Genomic DNA, 22,397 nt, shown 5'->3' on the forward strand with positions numbered 1-22,397 from the left:
AAACTGATTGTCTTTCTCTGCTCTTTTCAATTGGAAAAATTGCAGTCTGCACATAAATAGAAAATTGATACCTTAAGCTAAAACAACTTCAGCTTCCCAGTTGAAATCCGCAGTCAAATTTCGACTATGATAATTCAATTTATTCTCAGCCTTTATGTAGCCACTGATAATCTATTTGTCATTTTAATATCACAGCTGCCTCATGTACTAGAAATGAGGGGATGGGGTAAGAGACATAAAGTGTGAGAGACACAAAACTGTTCAGCATAGCAATGAGTCAGATGCCAAAGCATTGCGGAAGAATAAAACCAGCAGATCACCCGGCATTGACCTGTGCAATGGAAGCAACAGAAGAAAGATAGCAACCCTTCCCAGTCGACCATACAAAGTCCTCCTCACTAATATCTGGGAACCTATGCCAAAATTGGGACAGCTGTCCGCAAACTAGTTAAATAACAGTCTGATGTAGTCAATCCTCATCAAATCACATCTTACAACCAATGTCCCAGACTCAATAATCAATTCTGGGTATGTCCTATCCCAATGGCAGGACATATCCTCCAGAGGTGGGGACACAGTGGTAAGCAGTTGGGCTGAAGCTGCCTTGGGAGTCCTCAACATTGACTGCAGACCCCATGAAGTCTCACTGTATCAGGCCAAACATGGGCAAGGAAATCTCTTGCTAATTACTACCTACCACCCTCCATCAGCCGATGAATCAGTACGCCTCCAAGTTGAACACCACTTGGAAGAAGCACTGAGGGTAGCAAGGGCACAATGTACTCTGGGTGGGGACTTCAGTGTCCATCACCAAGAGTTCTTGGGATTATATCTGTCAGGCTTGGCCTGTGGCCAGTAGTCAAAGAACCAACAAGAGGGAAAAACTTACTTAAGCTTGTCCTCACTAATCTCCCTGTCACAGAATGTATCTTCCATTACAGTATTGGTAGGAATGATGTACTGAGGATACGCTCCATTGTGTTGCGTGGCACTATCACTCTGTAAATGGGATAAATTTAGAACAGATCTAGCAGCTCAAAACTGGGCAACCATGAGGTGCTGTGGGCCATCAGCAGTAGCAGAATTGCATTCAACCACAATCTTAACCTCATGGCCCCAAATATCACCTACTCTACTATTACCATCTCTCCAGAGGACCAACCATGAGGAGTACCAACCTGATGAAGCTACAACATAGGTCAATGTGCATGCTAGGTAGTGGAAGCAGTATGCTATGGACAGAGTTAACTAATCCTGCAAGCAATGGATCAGATCAAAGCTCTGCAGTCCTTCCACATCCAGTCATGAATTGTGGTGGACAATTAAACAATGATTCAGAGGAGAAGAATCCATGAACATCCCCATCTTCAATGATGGTGGAGCACAGCACATCAATGCAAAAGACAAGGCTTAAGCACTTGTAGCCATCTTCAGCCAGAAGTGCCAAGTGGATGATCCACCTTGCCTCCTCCTGTGGTCCACCCCTTAGCATTATAGAAGACAATCTTCAACCAATTTGATTCACTCCATGTGATATCAAGAAATGGCTGAAGGTGCTGGATGCAGCAAAAGCTATGGGCCCTGACAACATTCCAGCTGTAGTAGTGAAGACTTGTGCACCAGAACTAGTTGTGCCCCTAGCCTAGCTGCCCCAGTACAGCTACAAAAATGGCATCTACCTAACAGCCATCTCAGCCACGGGACATCACTGCAGGATCCAGGCACTGTCCTAGGCCTGAGCTGCTTCTTCAATGACCTTCCCTCCAACAAAGTCAGAATTGAGGATTGAGGCTAATGTGTTCCGTTCGATTCCCAACACCTGAGATACTGAAGCAGCTCATGTCCATGTGCATAAGAACACAATATTTGGGAGCAGGAGTAGACTATTTGGCCCCTTGAGCCCATTCTGCCATTCAATACAACCATGGCTGATCATCTACCCCTGCCCACATCCTATATCCCTTGATTACCCAAGAGATCAAAAATATATTGATTTCAGTTGACTATATTGGAGCCTCCACAATCCTCTGGAGTAGACAATTCTAAAGGTCCACAAGCTCTAAGTGGAGGAATTTCTCATCTTAATCCTAAATGATCGATCCCCTTAACCTCAAGCTATGCCCTTGTGTTCTACATTCCCCAGCCAGGGAAAACAGCGTTTGTGTCTTACCCTGCCAAGCCCCTTCAGAATCTTGTAAGTTTCAATGAGATCACCTCTCATTCCAGAGAGTACAAACCCAATTTACTCAGCCACTCATTCCTCTTATCCCAAGAACTGATCTAGTGAAAATTTGTTGTACTGTCTCCAAGGCAAGCATATCCTTCCTAAATATGGAGACTAAAACTGTACGCAGCATTCCAGGTGTGGTCACATCAAAGCCCTATCCAACAGCAGCAAGACTTCCTTATTCTTGTACTCTAATCCCTTTGCAATAAAGGCCAATTGCCATTTGCCTTCCTAATTGCTTGCTGTCCTTGCATATTAAATGTGTACCTTGTACGAGTACACACAAGTCCCTCTGAGCATCAGCATTTATAAGTTTCAGGCCCTTCAAAAAAAATTCTGCTTTTCTATTCCTACTACCAAAGTGAATAACCCCATACTTCCTCATATTATACTGCATAATTGTCCACTCATTTAACCTGACGATATCTCTTTGCAGCCTCTTTGTGTCCTGTTCATAACTTACATTCCCACCTAACTTTGTATCATCAACAAACTTGGATAAATTACTCTTAGCCTCTTCATCTAAGTCATTAATTTAGATGGTAAATAGCTGAAGTCCCAGTACTGATCCTTACAGTATTCTACAGCCTGCCAACTGGAAAATGCCCCGTTTATTCCTACTCTGTTATCTGTCTGTTAACCAATCCCCCATCCCTATATTACCCCCAACTGCATGAACCTTTACTTTGCACATTAGCCTTTTGTGTGGCACCCTATTGAATGCCTTTTGGAAAAACAAGAATGCCACATCTTCTGGTTCCCCTTAATCTATTCTGCTAGATACATCCTCAAGAAACTCTATTAATTTGTCAAATATGATTTCCTTTATGTAAAATCATGTTAACTTCGGCTGATAATTCTATGATTTTTCGAAGTGCATTGTTAAGGCTTCCTTAATGATAGACTCTAGCATTTTCCCAAACACTGGTGTTAAAGCTAACTGGCCTGTAATTCCTTGTTTTCATCTGGTACTAGGATTTTTCAGCTTTTAGTTCCTTAAGTTTCTCCAATTCTTTTTCTCTGCTGTTATTAAGTACCTTAAGTTCCTCACTCTCAGCCCATTGGTTACCCTATATTTCTGGTATGTAGCTTGTGTCTTCCACTATGAAGACAGTTGCAAAATAGCTGTTCAAAGTCTCTGTTATTGCTTCATCTCCTTCCCCTATGTTAATGTCTCTGTCTCTAAGGGACCATTAATTAAGTTAGATACTCTCCTTGCTATGTACTTATAGAAATTCTTACAGCCTGTTTTTATATTCCTGGCCAGTTTACTCTCATATTCCATTTTTATAGACCTGGACATCATTCAGGCTTGAACTGATAAGTGGCTGGTGACATTCAGGGCACAAAAGTACCTGGCAATTGTAGAGTAAAGGGTTAACGTCAGATACACATGATGCTGATATAATGATGATGTAACATCACATGATTGAGTAACAGGGATCTGGAGGGAGCAGAAGTTCCAACCTCAAATACTGTTCTGTAGGTCTTATTGATGTCTTCGTAGTCTTAAATATGTATTTATTAACTGCAAGAACTATGTGCATATATACAGTAAAGGAGCTGTCTCCATGCTTGTTGGTGCACACAGCTCTGTCCAACACTGGACTGACACCTAGGTGCGGGTCATGTGATCTCTTACATCACTGTATGGGCGGTACTATACTCAGCCCCACATTAACCTTATATGTGCCAGACCCTTGTACTACACCTCCCCCAATCTAATGTATTTCAAGTTATTCTAGTTTACCCCTTGTATTTAGATTGTTATTACTACTCACTGTCCCCCTTTTAAGTCTCTGAGTTCATAGGTTCAGCCGGTCTGGGGGCCTTATAACCTTTCCATATCTCTCATTTGCACTGCTGTCGGAGGAGTGATTGGCTCTGTCATTGCAGGCAAACTCAGTTGGTTTGGAAGTTGTTCTGGCACCTGGGTACCTTTTCATCCTCTTCTTCCATTCCTTAGTATTGAACTGCTCTTTGTTGATTCAGCACTTGTGGTGATAGGTGGTTGTTGTTCCTTCCTGGGATGGAACATTCTTCTGGGATGGATGAATGTTGTGGGGTTCACCTCCATGGCACTTTTTTCTTCTCTTTTGTTGTGCGGCTCGCTGCGACGCAAATGGAAGTTCATGTCTCAATAATGAAACCTTCATTCCCAGTTGTTTCACAATTTTAGCCAACTTTTTGATTGATTTCTTTTTAAATTGTTTTTCAAGCTTATGAATTTTTTCATTCAGCTCAGCAACAACTCTGGTCAGTTGGATTGTCTTTGTTTGAGTTATCTGCACCTGGGCATTCAGTTCTTTTCAGAATCTTTCTTTCATGGTCACTGATTGCTCTTTACACTCTTTCAGTTAATTGGTTCAATCTTCTGTAGAATCTGTTCTGTAGAACTAACCTTTTCTGCTTTTAAAGCTTGGATTTGCTCTGCCAGACTGTGTATCTCATCCTTGTGTTGTTCAAATGGGACTGAAATTCAAGAAGTTTATCAGTTTTGGTTGTTAATACTGGTTTCAATCAACTGTTCTGATTCATCAGCAATTCCTTCTCCTGTTGCCAATATTTTGCAAGATGCTTATTGGATACTTCTGATGCTTGAAGTTCATCAGGTTTTAATTGAAGATCCATTTTTATTTTGATTTGCTTCTACAAGTGTTCTACATCATGTGAATGACATTCCAGCGTTCTCATTAGTTCTCGTGTTTTCTTAACAAACTCCTCTTTCGAACATGAAAGTTGATTCTCTACACTAATTAGTTTTTCCTTGGCAGAGTATAATTCCTCTGTGCTATCACTCAAGCTCGCATTCTGTAATTGTGCTTCTGTTAATTATTTCTGAGACTCTTCACACTCTTTCTGTTGCCATTCTAGGTTCTTGATTTTCATCTCTTCATATGTCTCTTTGGAAATGTAGTTTTTCCAAGTTTTCTTCCAAATGTCCAACTGTTTTCTTCAGCTCTGCAGTCTCTTTCTTGTATCTCTTGGCTTCCTCCTGGAATATAAAACGTTCCCGAGTCTTCTCTGACAGCTGGTTCTTCAGTTCTTTCAGAGTGACATTAAATGCATTTTGCTTTTCTTCATACTTTTCCAGAGGAGCAAATTTTGACCTGAGGGATCCTTGTTGCATTTGAAGGTCCGTCAACAGATTCTACTTTTCTCTGCGAAGCTCAATTACTTCATCTTTAGTTTTCTTATAGTTTAACAGTCTCTTTGAGTTTGTCCTGCTGTTCAGGGTAGTCTTTATTCCTTCCTGCTACTGAAGGGTTATCGACTCTTTTTTTGAATTTGACCTTGAAGGACAGCTGTTCTTTTAAGCTGTTTATTTTCTTGTTCAGCTCTTGCCTTTGCACTCTGTGCTTCAGTGCTTTGCCTTGTCACTACTGGTAGTTCTAACACCGCCTTTTCTGAAGTGGCATTCAACTCCTTTTTTAACTCATGTTTTTCCAGGGGCATGTATTGGTTCCTCAAAGAGCCTTCCACGGCCACAACGTCTTTGAGTACATTTTGTGCCTGCTGTTGTGCCTGGCTGTAATGTTGGTTGAGTTTTCCCGACTCCCGCTTTGATTTGCCAACAGTGGAATTCAGAGTCATTATTTCCTCCTTGTATCTTTGTGACACCTCAGAAATTTGTTAGTTCAGATCTTGAACAGGTTGGTTTTTTGAAGACTTTAGTTTATCGTGCATTTTCAAAGGTATATACTCAACTTGAATTTTGTGTGACAGATCTTCCACTTCAACTTTGATATGAATGTTTTCTGACCTTATTTCAGTTTCCTTTTTGGAGGGTTTATTTCTTTTGCAATGTCAGATAGCTTTCCTTCACTAACAGCCAGCTGCTCACTCTGCACTGCCACCTGCTGTTGCAGTTCAGGTAATGTGTCAAGATTGTCAAAAAGATACACTTTTAAAATTTTTGACAAACATGTAAGTTCAGCTTTAAGAAGTTGCTGAAATTCAAGATGGTGTTGCCTTTCAAGCCAAAGGGTTTATCCGTGCCTGCTGGTTTTGGCTGGCTCCCATTGCAATGGCACTCACACTGTGTCTTTAAAACATTTTTAAACAATGGCTGCTTGGATCGACTGGTTGTAGACTTCTCTGTTCCAGCGCTGTGCTTTAGCGTCGCGTAAGTGTCAAATCCCAGCCTTTGCTGGTCTTTAAAGCCTATCCTTTAGACGCAGTTCTTATTAATTAATTTTTTTTCCCTTTTTTGCTGCGAGGACGTCTCAGGCAATGTCTGATTTTTCCGACGGAGTTTTTGAATGGCACTTTCTGCTTACTGAGATATTTAAAAGTTTCTGAGGACTTGCTGTATCCTGGAATTTAGAAGTTTTAACTCACCTATACTAAGTCTTCTGACTCTGCATTCTCTGGGAATTGAAGGTGGATTTCCAAAGAATTCAACGGAGTCTTCTGCTGCAGTGCAAGAATTTTTAATTCCTGCCTTCAATTTCCAAGCCTTACGTTGGAGCTTTTCCCTGGCGATTTTCCTCTGTGCATCTACTTCTTAAGCTTTTCTTCAGATCAGAATGCTTCTTCGAATTTTTCTTTAGCCTTGCAAGATTTTAGTTTTTTTCTGCATTTTTACGAGGCTTTGGGTTTTTTTCACTAGCTTCCACCGTGGGGTGTTGGATACCATTTGGTAGGTCTTAATGAAGCCTTCGTATTCTTAAGTAGGTTAACTAAATGTATTTATTAGCATCAAGAACTATGTACATATATGCAGTAGAGGGCTCAAGCTAGGAGCTGTGTCCATGCTTGTTGGTGCGCACAGCTCTGTTCAACACTCGACTGACTGCTAGGTGTGGGTATGTGTTCTCTTACATCACTGTGTGGGTGGTACTGTTCTCAGTCCCACGTTAACCCTATATCTGCCGGACCCTTATACTACATTGTACAGAGTTCCGATATGTATATAGTAGCTGTAAATGAAGAGCAGTGGTTTTAACAAACTACAGTCTTGCGCAGCTTACTTTGGGAGAATAGGCAAGTCCCAAAGAACCCCATCTAGACTCCAGTTGCATGACAAATTAGCCACTTGGTTATTCTGTATTTCTGGAATGTGACTTGTGTCTTCTACTATGAAGACAGTTACAAAATAGTTGTTCAAAGTTTCTGCCATTCCTTCATCACCTATGATCATTTTTCCTGCCTCCGCCTCTAAGGGACCAATATATAAGTTAGCTACCCTCCTTTTTATATACTTGTAGAAGATCTTACGACCTGTTTTAATATTTCAGGCCAGTTTACTCTCATATATTCTATTTTTATACACCTGGACAACATTCAGGCTTGAACTGACAAGTGGCTAATAACATTCAAGCCACAAAAGTATCAGGTAATGACCATCTCCAAGAAGAGGGAATCTAACTATCTCTCCTTGAAGTACCATTGCTGGATCCCACACCATGAAATCTGACCAGAAAATTAACTGTACCAACCTTATAAATATTGTGACTACAAGAGCGGATCAGAGGCTGGGAATTCTGTGGTGAGTAACTCACAACCTGACTCCCCAAAGTCTGCCCACTAGCTACAAGGCACAAGTCAGGAGTGTGATGGTATACACTCATCTAGGCAAGTGCAAGAGTGTGATGGCATACACTCATCCAGGCAAATGGAGAGTATCTCCAACAACCCACAGGAAGTGGGACATTATCCAGGGCAAAGCAGCCCACTTGACCAGCACTCCAGCCACGACCTTAAATGTTCACTATCTTCACCACCAATGCACAGAGGCAGCAGTGTGTACATCTGCAGGATGGATGGCAGCAACCTGCCAAGGTGCCTTCAACAGCACCTTCCAAACCCACAACCTATACCACCTAGAATGTCAAGGACATCACACGCATGGGAACACCAACACCCGCAAGTTCCTCTCCAAGTCATATATCATCCTCCCTTGGAATTATAATGCTGCTTCTTCACTGGGCCAAAATCCTGAAATTCCTTCCCTAACAGCCTGGTGGGTGTACCTACACCACATGGGTTGTAGCGGTTCAAGACAACCACTCACCACAGCCTTCTTCCCATTACCTCCTTTGATGGGGATACCCCTGTCACAGCGCTCCAATACATTTAACCCAGCTGGGACTGTCTTTTTGCCGCCTTAGAGGTGGCCTCCTGCCACCCAATTCCTGCTCCAACCTGCAGCCAGCCTTGAGACCTGGGAGCTAAAATTTCTCTAGGCTTCAGCATGTCAATTTGTCACTTACCAAGCACCCATTCCACACCAGTGTAAAATCGAGGTCACCATTTTCAAAGTAAGCATGCTGAAGAGACTATCTCTGTGTATTTCCATCCATCTGTCCTCATTTTCCAAGTATTGTGTGGGTCTGGGAGTCATGCAATCATCTCCTTATTCTGTTAGGTGCTGTACCTAAGTCAGACGAAACAAAGAAAAGATGCCAGCCATTAAATTGAGGGTACAGTGTAATGAATATTTGTAATTACATGGCTACATTCACATCCTCAGGAAAACCCAAAGTGCTTGAAAACAAGTGAAGTATTTTGAAATGCGCAGCGAAAGTCCACAAATAGCAATGAGTGAAATCAAGGTTAACCTGTGTTCGTGGTGCCGATTGAGCTATAAGTGGTTAGCCAGGATACTGGACGAACTCTGCTCTTTGAATAATGCTAGGGGAGATTTTACTTACCTGTGAACAGGCAACATTGCACTGTATCTTCTACGTATATCATCACACCCAAAAGACCACAACGCTGGCAATGCAGCAGTGCCTGAATCTGCACTGAAATATCAGCCTAGATTACTTAGTGCTCAAGTCCTGTCATGGGGCTGGAACCCAAAACTCTCATGACTCAAAATTCAAAGTGTTGTTAGGCAGGACTGCTCCCACTAAGCCAACCTGACCATGCATACTTTTAAAATAATCATCAAAAGCATTACCCTTGGGAGGGAAGATGGTAAATTTTAATTTTATTTTTTCAGTGGACAAGCAATTTGCCCACCCTATTCATGGTTATCCTGGAGTCCTAGATGACAGGGAAATCCCAAAAGGTCTCTTACATTCAGAAAGGTAAGTTTTTTTTTCCAGGTGTACCAGTGATTTCAGGCAAATATAATTGATCATCAAAAACTCCTAGCAACTCCCCTTTCTTGAATGGACAAGAGGACCCGCATTTTATAGGCAGAAAGTTTGTTGCGGACCTCAGTCAGATTCTATTAATACCTGGTTATTAAGCTGCAGTTTCAGAAAGGGGGGAAGGAGGAAAGAGATAGTGTACATGAGCGAGCAAATGTTCATTGGAGCTAATACTAATTCAGACAGTGTGTTCATGCCAAGTATAATCCCAGACTGGAAAACCACATGAGACTGTGTGGTAGATTTCATCTTTACCGACTGGGCTTTAAAAAGAATGAAAATCTGTAAGGGCGGGTAATCTACTCTACTGGATTACCACACAGGAAGTGAATAATAAAATCCACCCCTATAATTTAGACTTTGGAGCATAAAATGAACCTCAAAACGACAATGCTATCTAATGTAGAAAATGAGCATTAGTATTGGACAAACTGTCTAACAAATAGGGCAGTAGCTATGCATATTGCAATTATTAAAACCTCAACATTTTAAGCAGTATGTAGAGAACCATACTTTGTTGCATAAAGTAGTATTGACTGACCGAAATTCTCAGAACATATTTGGTACCCTATTGGACATTTTAGATTACTTAACATTCAAACTTGTGTGGCAAAGCTATTATTCAAAGCAAACAGTTATTTTGTAGTCAGGTTGAGAAAATCTTGACAAAGTTTTTTTAAAAAAGTCTGACTGACTGCATAATACCACATTTTCACAAGAAATCTGTTTTCAAGCGGTGTATTCTTAATGCATCCAAGTATTTTTCTTCCAGATTTGGTCTCTAAAAACCCTAGGAAATCAGTTGTTCCCTAATGCATACAGACTTACAGTGACGATGAAAGGAAATACCATTTACTTGCGAGTAAAAGACTATGATCATAGATTATACTTTTCATTTTAAAAGAGTCCTACACCATAAATTCAAAGAATTTGCGTCGTTGGTTTGCCTTTTAAGGAATATCTTTTCTCTCAAAACAATGATCAATATAGGGAATGGAATGCGAGCTAGAATAGTGCAATTAAAAATCAGCTCCTGCAGCTCAATGTAACCCCTCTCCCAGGGCTTATCTGATGGCCGCTACTGATGACATTAGCAGCCTGAAACTGACAACTCCTGGTGGGTGAGCTACATGTGCAAATTAAGGGCTTACTACCTTTTAAAGGACCACATTGACCAATTTGTGCCATGAGTGTGGCGGATGCTCAGGATTCATCTGCAGTTCCTGCTGCCACCAATCAAAGTGGTTTAATTTTTCTTAAGAAACAACTCCCTCAACTTTATAGCATTTGTGTAGAAGATGGTGCAATAAACTTTTTGTTATCCAGCACTGTACCAACCAGAGTGCTTTATTGGGTCACCGTGGTGCAGCCAGAAAAGCTATTCTATTGCTAGACAGTTGTCAAGCTCACCCTCGTGAATCTGAGTTAGTGAATGGTAATATTTTTACCAATTTCCTGCCTGCCAATGTTACCTCATTGATTCAACCTGTAGTATTGGGGTGTCCAGGACTGCAAGCGTTATTGTGGGATTGGGGAAACAGTACCACCCACACTATGATGTAGAGAGTCACATGGGAGTAGCAGAATGTAATTGTGAGTCTGGAAGAAGTTGGCCTGAAGATAGCACCTAGTCAGAGCTGTATCCTGTGTCTGTGTGTATATGTGCATACAACCTTACAACACAACCTATGGACCAGGGTGTCATCCGGAATATGAAATGTTATTACAGAAGAGATTTCATGAGAAAGTTAATCGGTTACGAATGCACTGAACAGAGCTTTCAATCTCTTTATAGCATTAAAGATGTAATTTTTACGGTGGCCCCTGTGCCTGGAATTCAATGAAAAGCAAAACATTAAGGAGGGCTTGGAGAATATTGTTGCCCAGTGTTCTGTTTGCAGAAGGCTCTTCTGATGAAGATGATTTTGAAGGATATAATGTAAGACATAGAAAAATTGCAGTTAGCACAAATTATTGAAATGGTGAATGATACTCCTGGTACACACCCAATCAACAAACTTCGTGGAAGTGAGAAAGAAGTGTGTGCTGAAGCCGACAAGGAGGTCGAAATGACACACACAGTTAGTGATGCAGAAATAATGAAGAGTGTTGTGAATTCTCAAAAGCCCAAGGACACTGAAAAAGACTTTGGAGTAGAAGATTTCAGTGAAGAGGAGAAGAGAACTTGGAATAATGTTGCTTCAGCTTTTGATACCCTGATTAAATTTTCTGAAAGGCAGACTTGTTACTCTGCACAAGAGGTTATGCAATTGCACATTCTGCCATCTACTTTCATGTAGAAAAGGCAGATGGTAAATAGGCAAACTGACACTAGATTAAAGAGCGCTGTACTTTGCATCTTGATTGGCACCTGTATTTTAATTTATTCCTCATGTTTAAATGTACTGTAATTTAATTCTTTGAAAATTTATACAACAAGTATTGCCGTGTATTCCATCAGTAAATGTAACTCCCCAATACTTGGCAATTTTGGTTAACTGGCACCACCCTTTCTTGGACCATGCCAGATAACAAAAATTTCACTGTACAAAGCTTCTGGAAATAACTGACAGGTGACAAAAAGTGACTTCATTTCAATCTTCCTCTCTTTATTGCATGGAAATAATTAATAAAGAATAGGTGAGTTACAAAGGGTAAATTGGCGAACTCCAGAAAACACGTGGAGATCATGGTAAACGATTAATCCTTATCTGTTCATTATGTTGCAGGTAACACATTTTGTGCTGCCTGGTGTTTTAAATGACTGTTCTGTCCAACTAGTGTCACACACGCTGTTCACTGGCAGCACACATCGGCAGGGAACCCAATATCATGAGTGCCGAGCACTGCTTAAAAGCTGTACAAATTAAAAGGGAGGTCCATCGTGGCTTCAATAAATGTTAAGAATCTTTTGTCTACTGAACCCAAAGAATGGCTGAACATGTGAGAGAACCAAGTATAAGCAACCTTCAAAATACACATATTACACAAGCAGCCAGATGGAATAATCCAACAAGTAACCTTTAAGTACTTCACGATCACTATAAATAGTTCTGGTTTTGATCCTTTATTCAACATTGTGTTCAGTTGTGTGAGATTGAGACAGGGTGTTGATTGCATTGTGGAGTTGGAAAATGGCAGCAGTGGCTTATCAGTGTTGCACACTGATTCATCATTTTGCTGCTCTGCATGTTGCTGGTGGTCATGAATCATGTGCACAGAGACCCCTTTACCAAAATGGCATCGTGCACACTTCCTGTTAGAAGTATGTGTGTGCATCTTGGCCCTCATTTGTCAATCGCAGTCTAATTTAGCTTTTATTGTTTTTCAGTTAGGCAGCTAAGATAATGAATAATGGTGGTGGTGTGGTAATTATAATTTGCATTTTTTTTTATAATACTGCATTCCTATACCTATTGAAGTGATAACTGCGTGGCATTTTATATCATCGGACAGATTTAAGAGCTTGCAGGCAGCAAAATAATCTAGGTTCTGAATTTACACTTGGGATGCTCGTATTCAAATGCTAAATTCATTTGTCAGACGTTTGTCTGTTGTTTTAGCTGAGGAGTTAACGTGCTTAAAATTCTGCACAACTGTAACAAAACTGAGACTAATCCCGAATATTTATGCACAGATGAGACTATTACAGTTGCATGGATATTCTTTTCCTTTTATTTTCAAAATGTCCAGTCAGGGTTTGTATTTGATTACTTATTCCAAAGTGGATGATTAAATGAGATGACGAAAATTTCACATTACAACTACTATGTTGATTGTTGTTGTGATTTATTGGCTTACGTGTTTTAGCCCTTTAAGTTAAAGCAAGCATTGTTCTGATTATCAATGGCATGATACCAAATGACCCCCAAAATTGCATTTCCCTGTAATGTTATTTTAACCACGTTTAGTTTTCTGGGGCCATTAGCATGTAGAAGGCGGCAAAGATATCAAAATTCCTTACCATGAGGTCCAAAATCTATTTGTTTGTGATTTATAAAAGATTTACAAAAATGTCTCAGACAAGGTGAACGCATGAAAGCTTTATCATTTGTTTTAGTCCGTTGCCTTGTATACCAATCATAATTTTTGCAAGATTGAATACACTTTCCTACAAACATTTCTTCTGGCAAAACTCCCAGGTTTCAATTTACAATCTGAGAGTGGTGTTTATGTTTCCAATTCTGAACCTCTTTTAAGGCCTCTAATACTTTCTAGCATGTGTTTTTTATTTCGTCCTGTCACAGCCGATTTAATCTTGTGAACAACTTTTTATGAAAATGCTGGTTGGACCTGAACTCCCCTTTTGTGTGCTAACTATTTGAAACATTTTCAGTTAATCTTGCTTGGGTGGCAAAGCGGTGAAGTGCATTACCAGCCCTTTGAAGAAAGCTCAATTTTTACTTCCGCCAGATCAGAGGCACGCTGCATTAGCAAAATGAATCAGCCACTTCAAGTACAACAACTGGCAGATTTTTTAACTCCTAATTGAGGCCTTGAGATCAGCAACAACTGGCAGTCACTCACTCACTACCATTGAAGTGGAAATACGTACAGTGAGATGAGCAAAATTGCAGTATACGTACACCATGTGTTGCTCCATGCTTGCACCATGCTGTTTTTAAAGGAACTAGTCAGGCATTTTAAAATAAACCTGTGATGACCTAAAGTTAATGACATTTAAGTAGTTCTGAAGAAATTGCACATTGCTTAGTGTGAATTACTTTAGGTTTTTATTTTGCCTTAGATCTCTCTCAGGGGTAACCTGTTCGCTTTAATGTAGGCACATTATTAAACATATATGTATCGCAGAACACTGATTCAACTATACAAATGAAGGTATTTTCCTTCACTCAGCACTGTAGGAATAAGCCAAGATTTGAATTAAATACTACAATACTGATTCTGGCTGAACTATTGAATCAATAATGAGAATCCCTGTAAGTGTCAGAAACATCGGATTCATTAAATAGGTAGAGATTTAATCCTTCTGCTCCAATATGATTTTGAGGTTGTTGCTGGATGTGCAGGTATTGTGCTTGCTGCTTTTGGGAATTGTGAGGTGCAAAGAATCAGACTAGTTAATTATAACTTTTTAAATTTACACTTATTTTACATTAATAACTTTGATAGGTTTACAGTAATTTAAATGCTTTTTGGGAAAAATCAGAGGCTGAAAGGCTTCTTCTCGTTTGTCTCTTCCTCATGATTTTGGCAATGCACCAATCTATTTCCTAAGCAATTTTAGTTCTGTGATAAATTTCCTAGAATTTACATTTTAGCAGCTGGTTCCCTAATTCTACCATGTAGCGCAATCATTTTCCTTATCTCAGTTTGATGACTTGGCCAATGGTTTTCAGAATAAATCAAGGGCTGCAAAAATTCCCTGTGCAATCTCTTAGATGTGGAATGTGCATATACATGCTGTAAACCAGAAGAGCTCAGCATATGCCACCCATGCACTGAGTATACTTTTAAGACTCTACCTTCACATTTTGAAGCGTCAGGTCACAAGAGACTTAATGCTGCTACTTAATCTGGAATCAGTAATGCATTTTAGGCAGCATTCTGAGGCAGGGATGTTCTGGATAGAGATTAGTTTGCATCAGTCTGTTTGAGTCAGAAATAAAATCAATCATTTCACGTGGCATTTTTGAGTGTGGACCATCCATATAAAGCATAGGAATTATATGAAATAAATATATATATATAAATATTTATATGTATGTATGTGTGCAACACCTACTTAAAATAAGTTTATAATAATTAAGTTTAAAATATAACAAATGACAAAGCATTATTCTGAATAACTCTTCATTGCACATCTATTTTTATTGTAGGTTCTTTGGTACATTAAAGAAACAACTTGACCATCTGTACTAGTTCAGTATCAAATTAAGGCATACAATTTAACTTCAACCTTAGACTCCTGCACAAGTGTGTCTACTTATCACAAAGTGCAACAAGCTTATGCTCTACAGTATTTTTGATTTCAGTTGTCAGCGGGTTTAAAATTGTGCAATTATGTCCCGAGCATACCTGCACAACTGGGAGGCCTTGAGACCAAAATTATTGTTGATTTTGAGGGCTGCATTTTCAGGGCCTGCCCCAAAGGTTATGGTGGTGGGGGTGTAGGGTCAGGGTGGGGTGGGGGTGCCAAAAATACTGGCATTGGGTGGCATGTTGACTTTAAGGCGCTGATTCCAGCACCGGCAATGATGATGGGGGTGTGGGCTGATGAGTGTGTGACAAGAATCCCATTCCCTCTCCAATTGAACTTGTTAAAAAGCTCGTCTGGAGTTTGTGGAAGAGGAAGGTTGGCCTAACTGAAGGGGCAGATGGGGCTCAGCAGCTGTTAGTTGCGGAACAGCTGAAGGGAAACAGGTGCACAGTGGAGAGCCGATCAAGGATGCCCCAGGGCATCATCTCCACCCTGAAGGGTCAGCGGAGCGAAGGGGGACTGGGCACTTGACAAAGGGGTGTCCTTGGCACTGCACAGGCGACAGCGAGAGTGGGCAAGTGTCCACGCTGCTGGAATTGTGGGCGCAGAAGAGCAGGGGGCTAGGCTACCAAGGAAAATTGGGCTGCCACCTGCCCAGAAGGAAAGCTGCAGCTGGCACGGGGGGGGCAGGACTGTCAGAATTTGGGCCCTGTGGTGATGAGGGGCAAGCAAGAAAGCCAGAGCCCAGACGGACACCAGGAATGCACAGGAGAGGAAAGATGGGCAGGAAGGCAACAGAGGCCAAACCTTCAATACAGGATTGACCACCAAAGAGGGAGTTACCTGGAGATGACCAAGATCCAGTGCCACAGAATACTGTGACTCTCCAGGCAAGTGGTCACAGACACTTGGAGACCTCGCACCTTGTAGCACTGGTCCCCATTCCCTGCCAGTGGCAATCACTGTGGCTTGGAATTTCTTCGCTTCTGACTCCTTCCAAGGATTAGCTGCAGAACTGAGTGGCATCTGAAAAACGGCTACTGATATATTTCACTGCTCACTGATGCCCTCATTGCCAGAGCTGGATAGCACAATCCCTTACTGACATGCTGGCCTTACAGGGACAGAGGACAGTGGTGTGTACCTCCATCGCTGGATTCCCCCAGGTGCAGGGAATCGCTGATTGTACCCACATGGCCATTAAGGCACTCAGCAACTGGCCAGTAAGATCCACCAGCAGGAAGGGCTTCCACTTCCTCAACATCCAACTGGTCTGGGATCACAACAAGAGATTCCTCCATGTGTGCATTCGGTTTCCTGGCAGCTTCATCCTCCGCCAGCTCCAGTTGCCTCATATCTTCACTTCAACCACCCCCCAAACAAAGTGCAAGGATGTACTCTGGGAGAAAAGGGAAATCACAAGAAGAGATGGCAACTGACCATGCTAAGGGAGTCCCAGACAGAGATACAAAGGCAATACAACCAATGCCACCTGCTCAGTAGAACAAGCATTTGGCATGCCAACAGAGTTCTGAAGATGTGATTCTGATGGCTGGACCAATCGGGTGGTGCCCTTCAATGGCCTCAAGCAAGTCTCAGTCATTGTTGTGGACCGCTGCACTCCCCATAACATGTCCTCCAGAGAGGAGGAGGAATTGGAGGCAGAAGATGATGCAGAATAGAGAGGTACCCCTACTGCATGACGAGATGGCCTCCTTCTGCCACTCTCCAAGAAGAGGACCTCCCTCCTCTTGATCAGTGCCCAGTATTAGATCTAGGTTGGCATCAATGAAGTGAGGGTCTGCCCTATCCTGGGAGCCAACCCGTGACTCTCCTGTAACATCTCGCTTCCCTCTGGTGCAGTGGAAAGTTTTGGCACCATCAGCAGATTTCCCCCTTAGGACAACCAGCAGCCTCAGTGATGGCTGCAATGGGATGTTGAGTCCCACACTTCAACCGGCCTACCCCCACACCTGCCCTGCTCTAAGTGTATAGGAAACCCAACTCCATTATCAATTAAGGACACAGCCCTGTGAAAATCTGAACTTCAATCAGTTTCCCACCGGATGCGTGTTTCTGAACCAAAAACAAACCTGCCTCCTGCTTCCTCAACCCACCCCCAGTGAAATTTAAACTTCGAGGGGGGAATTTCCTTGAGCCAGTTAAGGCCTGCCAGCATGACGCGCAGCTGGAAGCGCTTAGTGCTACCTGTGTGGGCAAGAGGAGGAGGGAGATTCGGGGCCTGCGCTCTTTCACACATGCACGCCAAAGAGCGCAGAAATCTCCCTGAGACACGGAGCTGTCTCAGGGAAGTTACTTTGATTATGAAAAGTTGAATTAAAAAAAGATTTCGGACATGTCCCCTCATGTGACAGTGGCACATCAGCTGGGACATCAATGAATTGTGATAAAAAAATTTTATTAAACTTATAAACCCTTCAAGAAACCTCATCCCGCCTGTGGATGGAGAATAAAATTTTCAAATGTCTAAATGTTTCCCCGAAATGATGACAGAGACAAATGGGGGAGAGAAATGGATAATTATGGAGTACTAATTTATTGTGATGTTTTGCAACTCGCTTAATCTGTTTCAAATTCCCTGTGTGGTTACTTCAAAGTGGAAAAAGCTTGATTGCTATAACTGTGCCTTTAACCTCAGGACAAATGTCAGGTTAAGACCCTTATCCCGGCCTCTAAATTATTACTAGGATTCCAAGATGAGCTAGCAGGTATAACTTATTAACAATTGACCCTACAACAATAGGGTTCCACAGGCATTACCGTACATATAGAAGATATATCTTCAGTCTAGAGATTTATCTGATCTAGATTCTTTTTAAAGTGAGTGTTGATGGCATTGTGAAGGCTGTGCTGGAAGAGGTACTCAGCCTGACAGTTCAAGGGAAATGAATGGGCTTGCAGAGAAATTTTAGTTTTAATTCAGTGTGCGTCAATAATTATATATTTTTTAATTTTTAGATGTTCATTCAGCTCCCTTACTTGAACGCCAAAATTCCTGCTACCCAGTTCCCTCAGTCATGTAATTTGCATTTAGACGTTATTTGTAATTGAAAATCTTCTGTTTAGTGTTTTAACGAAATCAGTTTAAAATAATTAAACAGGCTAATAATTTCATTAAGACAGTGAACAAATGAATTCCATAAAAGCACATTAGCATAAAACATATTATAAAAATGTGTGATATATATATAAAAAAATAATGCAGTGACATTTCAACCAAAATCAAAAGAGAAAGTTCAGGTTGGAAAAGGTATGCTAAATAAAATCTACTAACCTGCTGTACTGTACAACAATGCCACTCAAAGCATGTTAAAATGGTAGTAATTAAAAAAAAAAGTCTAGAGTTTTCAGTAACCAATCTGTGGCCATCTTGGGAAATTGTATATTCATTGCTTTCAAATAGCATGATTGATGTGATGCTCTTGTTATTATTTCCCAATACTTTCCACCAGCCCAGTTGGAACACTCTTTACTACATGAGTGGGAATTCATAATATGCAAAAAAAAAACTTCAGCATTTTTTTTTCTTTTTGATACAGCTGTAAAACCAACAGATTATCCTCCATTAAAACCCTGGTGGAAGGACATGGTCATTTTAATCGCTGTGGGTTGTGCTACGCTTGTTTTCCTGGTGATAGCTGTAATTATCTGCTACAAAGCAATAAAAAGGTAAGCCTAAACTTTTCATGTTCTGTGGATCAATTTGACTTATGTGAGTGTTCTATTGGTTTATTGTGGTATTTCTTTTTATGACTTTGCCTTCCTTGTTTCATCAGTCAGCTTGCATAAAAACGTGACCTTTATAAATGGTAATAACTTGCATACCTGCAGTTTGGATTTTGCAGTTACCGTAACATAGTCACATCTGCTTATTATGAAGTGATAAGGAGAATATATAGAATAGGGATTTTGTGGGTAAAGTTTAAAACATGTTCTACATTCTCAGTTCATAAACAAGAAGAGCAAATTGGAACAGTTTATGAACACTACTTGAACTGCAAAATTGAACAACAGCTGCCTTTAAATCCATCTGCAGTGCTTTTCATTTTGTGTTATACACATATGTGTTATTCAATGGTCCTGATGGCTGTATGTCTTGCTGGTTAGAAATGGAGTGGATTTTTATAAGAACAAACCTCGCTGTAACAAATAATCAAGACCTGTGTCCAAGCCCAACGGCAGTGAAGCTTTGCAAAGTGTTCCCATTAAAATTATAACCGCTGCTGATTTTTCACAATAAGACCAGCAGCATCAGGTGATAGGTACTGCAGACTAATTGCATTGTCAGATTCCAACTTCCAGAATTACTTTCACCACTGTTTTATTCAGGTTTAAGCCCGTTTAAAATAAATAGTTTAGCAACTTCACTGAAATAGAGAATTAGATGTCAATAATCACTTGCACATTTGTACCTCACTGCACAATTTTGAGGATTAAATGTGTTTTGAAGATTGTAGGAGTATGTCATGTAGACAAATAACACAAGATGCATGTTATGGAGGGGATAATATGCAAATGGGTTGAAACATTCCATACAATATTAGTGAATAATGTGCTTAAAAGTCTTTTTTTCGGTGCCTAATGAAGTAAGTAGCCTATTTATTTTAATTAAGTTAGCATTTCTGTTGAAAGAGTGGTGAAAGTAATTTCACTAGTAATTTTCAAAAGAGAATTGAATAATTACTTGAAGAAAAAGCAATTATAGAACTAGGGGAAGAGCAGGCAACTGAGACTAATTGGATAGCTTTACCAAAGAACTGGTAAATGCATCTTGGGCCGAATAGTCTTTGCACCTGTCTGTGCTTCTATGACTATTGGAAGCCATCACCAAAAAGGTACTCATCAGAATGTGGATCTGGGAGAAATATTTCTACTCTTCCCGGCTCAACCGCAATCCTAAAGCCCTTCTCACCTCCTCTTGACCCTTCCAGTTGTTGAGATGGTTTGCTACTTCATTGATATCTGGCGTTAGATACATGATTACATTCTGTGATGGCAGATTTTAAAAATTTGGAAAAGTGAACAACAATAACCTATATTTATATAGCACTTTGATGTGATAAATTGCTCCAAGGTACTCTAAAGGAGAATTATAAAACAAAATTTGACACAAGTCACAAAAGGAGATATTAGGGCATATGGCCAAAAGCTTGGTCAAAGAGGTAAGTTTTAAGGAGTGTCTTAAAGGAGAAAAGGAATTGCGTACCCAAGGATGTTGAGTATTGAGTATGACTATGTCAGACTGTTACTTGACTAGTCTGTGGGGCAGCTCTCCCAATTTTGGCACAAACCTCCAGATGTTAGTAAGGAGGACTTTATGGGGTTGACCGGGCAGCATGTGCCATTGTCTACGGTGCCTAAGTCATGGTCCATCAGGTTTTATTTCTTTCTGACTTTTCTGGAGTGGTTCGGCACAACTGAGTGGCTTGCCAGACCATTTCAGAGGGTAGCTAAGAGTCAACTACATTGCTGTGGGTCTGGAGTCACGTGTGGGCTGGATCAAGTAAGGACTGCAGATTTCCTTCCCTAAAGGACATTCGTGAACCACATTGGTTTTAGGACAATCGATGAGAGTTCCATGGCACCATTACTGAAGCAAGCTTTCCAGATTTATTAATTAGATTTAAATTCCCCTAGCTGCCATGGTGAGATTTACCCATGTCCGCAGAGCATTAGCCCGGGCCTCTGGATTATTAGTCCAGTAATATTACCATTACACCACCATCTTCAAATTAGATGCCAAGATTCCTACATTTCAACACTATACTTCAAAATGTACTTCATTGGCTATAAAGCACTTTTGCCCTGAGGTTGTGAAAGATGCTGTATAAATACAAATTTGTCTTTTTTATATATGTGAATATGACAGTGTTACACTAGTTCTCCATTGTACATCTCACAAAATTGCTAAAAAGAATGGAATTGAATCCATGTTTCAGAATATACAGTTTTGATTAGTGAAATAGTGATGTACATTTAATAAGACAGACCAGGTTAAGTTTTTCTTCTAGAGCTGTCCTGTTACATGATGGATTGCCAAGCATGACCCCATTTAGTATCTTAACTGCAATCGAGTTTACTCGCCTACTATTTAACCAGCATAAAAACTGAATGTCATAACAGAAACCATGATGAATTGGTAATAATCCATTGCACTGTGTTCCATCACAGAATGGAGACCTGTAGATTGATTGAAAGACTTGAATTTCTCGTGTAGCCTATTGGCATGGCACAAGTGATTATTGATTACTGGTTAAGTTATATTAGTCCTCCACTTCGGTCAACTTCATAGCCTGTTACTTTAACAACAAATGTGAGATTGAGTTGATCGGCTTGTGTGTTTGTCACTTTCCACTTGGTGTTAATGTCACTCCTGTCAGTCATTTTTCTCAGGGGTAAAATGCAGTGGATGTTCTTACCACAGCATGGTTGTCTACCTAGGGAATATATAGCATTCAGTTAGGACTGTGTCATTTTTGCCCTTCCCATTTAATTAAAATCATTTAGTTCTGTTAATGGTACAACAATTGATGTTAGCAACCTTGACAGGAAGTTGATAGACTGTTAATTTGTTTTTCTGTACATTTATATAAAACACTTCTGCAGGATTCTGCTTCAAGTGTAGCCTCTCTTGCTTATCCTTGATGGTGTAAGTTTTGCCTCAGGCTACATTAAGTCTCTTGGCTACAAGGTGTAAATTGGCTACTATATCTCCTGTACAGCCAGTTTCCTGCTTACTCCTGACAGATGCCCCACCTTGGAGCTTAGTGGTGACAAATGGAAGGATTCTGTTCACAGTTTGAAGCAAATACTCAAATCTCTTTCGTTGTCACTCATGCAGAGCAGTTAAGATTACATTTGAGTTTGGTACTTCTGAGGTATATCTTTATTGACAAGTGGAACAATCACACGACTCCATCTCAGCAAGCTCTGGTAGAGTATTTAACAAATCTTTATCCTCTGTCGCAGTGGGATTCTGGCTGTGACAGCTGTTAAGTCCGCATAGGTTGCAGATGTGGCTTGTCTTTCCATGAAAATATGCATTTTCCCATAAGCGGTGAACTGAGCCCTCTCTAGGCTAATGGGTGAACCCATTACCTAATAC

General features: G+C 40.7%; 1 protein-coding gene across 2 annotated transcripts in view; it reads left to right on the forward strand.

Moving 5' to 3' along the window:
* prima1 (proline rich membrane anchor 1) overlaps positions 1–22,397 on the forward strand; it is a 169,430-nt gene that overhangs the window by 28,209 nt on the left and 118,824 nt on the right. For both annotated transcript variants that reach the window (XM_078562186.1, XM_078562185.1), the window contains exon 3: positions 18,832–18,961. In XM_078562186.1, the coding sequence (XP_078418312.1) occupies positions 18,832–18,961 (130 nt within the window). The remainder of the gene's footprint in view (positions 1–18,831; positions 18,962–22,397) is intronic.

The sequence above is a fragment of the Cetorhinus maximus genome, chromosome 18 (genome assembly GCF_964194155.1).
Source record: "Cetorhinus maximus chromosome 18, sCetMax3.hap1.1, whole genome shotgun sequence".
In the NCBI taxonomy this organism is placed as follows: domain Eukaryota; kingdom Metazoa; phylum Chordata; class Chondrichthyes; order Lamniformes; family Cetorhinidae; genus Cetorhinus; species Cetorhinus maximus.